The 5,194-nt window shown below is 45.5% G+C and overlaps 1 protein-coding gene across 2 annotated transcripts in view; it reads right to left on the reverse strand.

The window, feature by feature from the left end:
• The window catches only part of LOC116396928 (multiple PDZ domain protein), a 38,307-nt gene extending 34,317 nt beyond the window's left edge, over positions 1-3,990 (reverse strand). For both annotated transcript variants that reach the window (XM_031871967.1, XM_031871966.1), the window contains exons 1-3: positions 3,755-3,990; positions 2,887-2,997; positions 1,933-2,099 (exon numbers count right to left, since the gene is read on the reverse strand). In XM_031871967.1, coding sequence (XP_031727827.1) covers positions 1,933-2,099; positions 2,887-2,899 — 180 coding nt within the window. In that variant the 5' untranslated portion in view covers positions 2,900-2,997; positions 3,755-3,990. The remainder of the gene's footprint in view (positions 1-1,932; positions 2,100-2,886; positions 2,998-3,754) is intronic.
• Between the last annotated feature and the right edge of the window lie 1,204 nt (positions 3,991-5,194).

Consider the following 5,194-nt stretch of genomic DNA (forward strand, 5'->3'; position numbering starts at 1 on the left):
TGTGTGTGTGTGTGTGTGTGTGTGTGTGTGTGTGTGTGTGTGTGTGTAGACCGTGGTGCTTTAGGGTTATCTTGTTACAGTACACTACAACAGACATGAGCATTACTGTTGACAACAGTGGTGGATGGAAGAAGTACTCAAAGATTAAAAAGTGTGCTATTTAAAAGCTGTGCCATGAATCAATTAATTTCCCTTAATTTCCTGAATCAGCTAACGCTATTCGTTCCAAGCCAGTCGACACTTGATTCCCCGGATCCAATCAATTTGAACAAGTCCGACAGCATCCAAACAAGTTGCAGGAGAGAACTGTGAGAAAATAACGTGAGTGCCGGTTGGCAAAAAAATTATAAAAGAAAAGATAATTTAGTTTGCGTACCTAAAAATATGCAGTGGTCAACAAAAGAAATTGCAGTATACAAAACATGCGGTTTCAAAATTACAGAAGCAGGCGCAAAATGACATTGCATTTATGGAAAAGTGCACTGTGACTTGTTTAGGACTCAAAACTCAAGGTTTAGGACTGAGCACTTGCCTGTCTTGACTTGGGACTTGATGTTGGACTTGCCTTAATTGACTTGGGACTTAATTCGGGACTTGCTGTCCTTACTTGCCTATCTTGACATGGAATTTGCCTGACTTGACTTGGGACTTGCCTGTCCTGACTCTAGACTTGACTCGTGACTTGCCTGTCTTGACTTGGGACTTGCCAGTCTTGACGTGGGACTTGCCTGACTTGACTCGTGACTTGCCTGTCTTGACTTGGGACTTGCCAGTCTTGACTTGGGACTTGCCTGTCTTGACTCGGGACTTGAGACTCGCCTGTTTTGACTTGGGACTTGATTCGGGACTTGTCTGTCTTTACTTGCCTGTCTTGACTCAGAACTTGCCTGTCTTGACACTTCACTTGCCTGTCTGGACTTGGGACTTGCCAGTCTTGACGTGGGACTTGCCTGACTTGACTCGTGACATGCCAGTCTTGACTTGGGACTTGCCTGTCTTGACTCGGGACTTGAGACTCGCCTGTTTTGACTTGGGACTTGATTCGGGTCTTGTCTGTCTTTACTTGCCTGTCTTGACTCAGAACTTGCCTGTCTTGACTCTTCACTTGCCTGTCTGGACTTGGGACTTGCCTGTCTTGACTTGGGACTTTACTCAGGACTTACCTGTCTTGACTTAGGACTGGACTCGTGACTTGTCTGTCTCGACTCGGGAATTGACTCTAGACTTGCCTGTCCTGACTCGGGACAACCACTTTTGCTTCTTTTTTACAATATGACAATGAAATCAGTCTGTTGAGTTCAATCACACAACCACAATATACAGCACTGACTTTTTTTGTATAGCTTTATACCTGTGTTCATTGCTTGTGTACTCTGAGCCCTTCTGGACTTAAACCAAACATTTACCTCTCTCTTGACTAAGGACTTGAGTGCAAAGACTTGAGACTTACTTGTGACTTGCAAAACAATGACTTGGTCCCACCTCTGGTAATTATTAGCTTAAGTTATGAAATAAATGTAGAGGAGTAAAAAGTACAATATTTGCCTCTGAATTATAGTGGAGTAGAAGTACAGAAAATGAAAATATTCAAGTAAAAAGTATACTCTGCATGAGAAAATGTACTTATTTACTTTCCACCACTAGCTATGTATATATATGTACACTATGTATCTGTATGTGTACACACACACATATAGGCTGAAAAAGTCTAACAGATGACTTATGCAAACTCCTCAGCATATTATATAGCCACTTCCTCCTTCCCTCTCTCTCTCTCTCTCTCTCTCTGTCTCTCAGGGCTTTAGTGGTAAGCTTAGGTAAGCTGATTATTCATCCAGTTTGGTTCGCCCATTCAGTATTTTGGGAACGATTCCGACTGCTTCCCCACCATTCTATATACACCAAAACACCCAAGACATGCTTGCGCTGTACCTTCGCCGGGGGCTTCCGCTGAGCTTGCTGCAAGCTGAGTATATGATGGAACAGGGGGCTCTGCAGGACAGTCTTCAGCAGGGAGAGTTTCTCCTGCGTGGGGGCCTCTCCTCGCTCCTTCAGTTTGGCTTGCAATCTCTCCACAGCCTCCAAGGCAAGCTGAGCATCTGCAGAGAAAGTGTATATCATTTTGTGTCATTCAGAAGCAGGATTTCTCCACATGCTGTAGCTGCTGCTGCTGCTGCTGCTGCTGCTGCTGTGGGACCCTGACACAGACCCGGACCTTTGATAATAAGCTGTGAAATGCCAGGGCTTAATTGGGAGCGACGGGGAAATATATTCTCAAGTCTTTCAACATGACTTTGCTAAAAAGTCTGTCTTTAGAATCCAGGATGACTTCCCATGTCAGCACTGTGATACGAATTGAAAAACAATCGTGTTTTTGGAGGCTGCTGGAGTGCGATTTCAAATGTCACATTACTCTCCCCTCAGTTCTCCTGGCAAAGTTACGAAAGTTTCGATCTGCAATTGTCGGGTCATTTGCAATGGGGCTTAACAAAAACTTTTATCAAGACACGTTGAGATCGTACTAGAGCCGGAATTCTGCAAAATTAAGAAAAGCAAAGGCAAACGGCTGAGGTGCTGCGTCAGGTCATATCACCCTTGTTTATTTGGTGGAGCGGGAGCTAATGAGCACAAGCCACACTTGCAGTAATTGTACCTGGCAGAAGGTTAAGACCCTGTAAACTCTTCACCGCCAAAGTTTTGACTACAAACCAGACTGCGAGTCCTGTGCCACCTGTGCGTGTCCCCCCCCCCTCTGGCTACAGCAAACCACGCCTGACACCTTAAATCGTAAGCCTCTGATGATGATGATGGCGGTGGCGGGCACCAAAGTTTACTGGAACGTGTTGGGCTTTAAACTGCATCTGCAGGGTCACCGAATGCGCGTACCCATGATTTCCATCGTGGCCTTGGTGGATTGTTGTGGGGAGGGGGTGGGGGGGGGTTGAATCGTGTCTTCGTGACTTTCCTGTTTCAGTTACATTCTTCTCTGCTTGGCACCTGCAACATGAACAACAACACACACACAAAAACAACGTATTTAATTAAAAGTGCCAAGGTGATTCTCATTATTATAATTATAGCAGGAAAAAAAAAGTCTCCCCACTTATGTGCAGAGGAATATTTTATATTTTTACATCTGTATCATTTCACCTCTACATCCTCTCTACCGAGGCCTGCTTGTTTGTGAGTGCCTTGCTTGTCAACTAATGCTCTTTAGCCGGATTTAAATCTTCTCCAAAGGGCTTTATCAGCCAGTGACGGTAATTAACAGCGACACACATTCCCCCTCCCGACCTTTCTGACTCGAGGGTGTGTGTGTGTGTGTGTGTGTGTGGGGGGGGGGGTAGCCTGTATAGCATCAAAGCATGATACCATTGACATGATTTGATTTGCTGAAGAAAAAAAACGATGGGCTGGAAATGACAACGTCTCATCTGAAATCAAATTAGGGGTTGGCATTGATAGGCAGTGAGGGTATGGCAGCACTTATATGCCCTTCACGGCGGCCTAATTAAATATATATCTAAATACCTGTTGATGTTAATAAAGCGATGGCGTCAGAATGATACAAATAAAAAAAAGCAATACAAATGAATGATTTACAGTAATTGGGCCCATTAGGCAGTAATTTGATATGTAATCAACAAGGTGGTCAGTTAATTTCTTTAAAAATGACCCAGGCGCATTAGAGCCATCACCGTGACGAACAGACGGACAGTTCAGAAGCGCCCTATTGCAGAAAGCCTCCTCTCACCTCCATTGCAGCGCCGGTGGGCTCTATATCAACAGGTCCGCTCCCCGAGCGCAGCGCGTCCAGCACCTCCTCCGCCGGTCCGCGGGGTGTAAATTTACCTGCGGCGTGTACCGAGGAGGACGCTTCGCCGATGGTACAGGTCATAACAGCTTATTGGGAGACAGTAAGACATCGAGAAGCACGCTGCGCGCTTTGTTTTTTCACCCCCAGCATTTGTGCGTCCTGCGGCTTGGGAGAGCGCTCCACGCAGTGCGCATGTCACCCCTGTGATCTTCAGGCATCGTGGCTCATTCCCACTATAGCCCGCAGTAATCCTGCTACGGCATTTCAGTGGGCTGAAATACTTTGTGAATATTATTACATAGTGATATCTTATGTATATCATTGTATTTGTATAATATTGTATATTTTTACCATTATAGGTGGAGGCTTCAAATAAACCCAGTGTCTTTTCTGAATTTTTACCGGGATATCATTTATCTCCGTTATGTTTGTGTATTTTAGAATTCTGCAAATAAACTTAACTAAAATATGAATATTGGACTCCAAACTCATAAAGGCCTACACAGGCCCTGTCCAACACCTCCATATATCAACTTTCCAAAGAATGAAGTCAAAACGTCGTAATACGATTGCCAATACCCGGAGCTACACGGTTGCTATGGAAGGATATTACGCACATTGATTTAATGTTACATGTAATTGATTCATTATGATTTACGTATATGCCCTGGATGGATTACACACATTGTTTTCTTGATTTTACCTCTAATTTCTGGCTTTTTTAACCCTATACTAAGACCTGCAGAATGAGTTGCAGGATGTCACCAATTTGACTTCTGTTCCTCTGTATTTTGAAGAGAATGTGACAATGATTGGAACTATTGCCGTTGTCACCAGACAGGCACAATTACGCAATCACACACCAAGTCGGGTCTCCTTGAGTCACTGTCATATCCGGCGGTGGGTCTAAATGGGGTGGGTCTAAAAAAATGTAAAACCGTGAAACGTTTGGGAACCCCTGTGCGCTTTCACACTGCAGGTGGAGCCCTTGCTCCAGAGATTTAAGGAGCCAGATCCAGTTCCATGTTTTCCAGCACACACCCCCAATTCGTCTCTCGCCCCCCCGCCTCCTCGTCCTCGGCTCCCCGCCCGCCTGCAACGCAACGCTCCTTTCGCCGGGCTGCGCTCGATCAACCGAGCATCCACCGCGCCTCCAAATTGGTTTGTTATTTCTGACCCCTCTCTCTCTCCCTCACTGTGTGTGTGCGTGTAAGTGCATGTGTGTGTGTGTGTGTGTGTGTGTGTGTGTGTGTGTGTGTGTGTGTGTGTGTGTTTGTTGACCACGGTCCTCTGCTCCGCTGCGCTCCACTGCGCTCCGCGCCTGTGGACTTCAGCTGAAGTCAGTAAGAACATAAAGGCAGCCGCGGAAGATAAAGA

This window comes from Anarrhichthys ocellatus, unplaced genomic scaffold (genome assembly GCF_004355925.1).
Source record: "Anarrhichthys ocellatus isolate YVR2014 unplaced genomic scaffold, GSC_Weel_1.0 scaffold61, whole genome shotgun sequence".
In the NCBI taxonomy this organism is placed as follows: Eukaryota; Metazoa; Chordata; class Actinopteri; order Perciformes; family Anarhichadidae; genus Anarrhichthys; species Anarrhichthys ocellatus.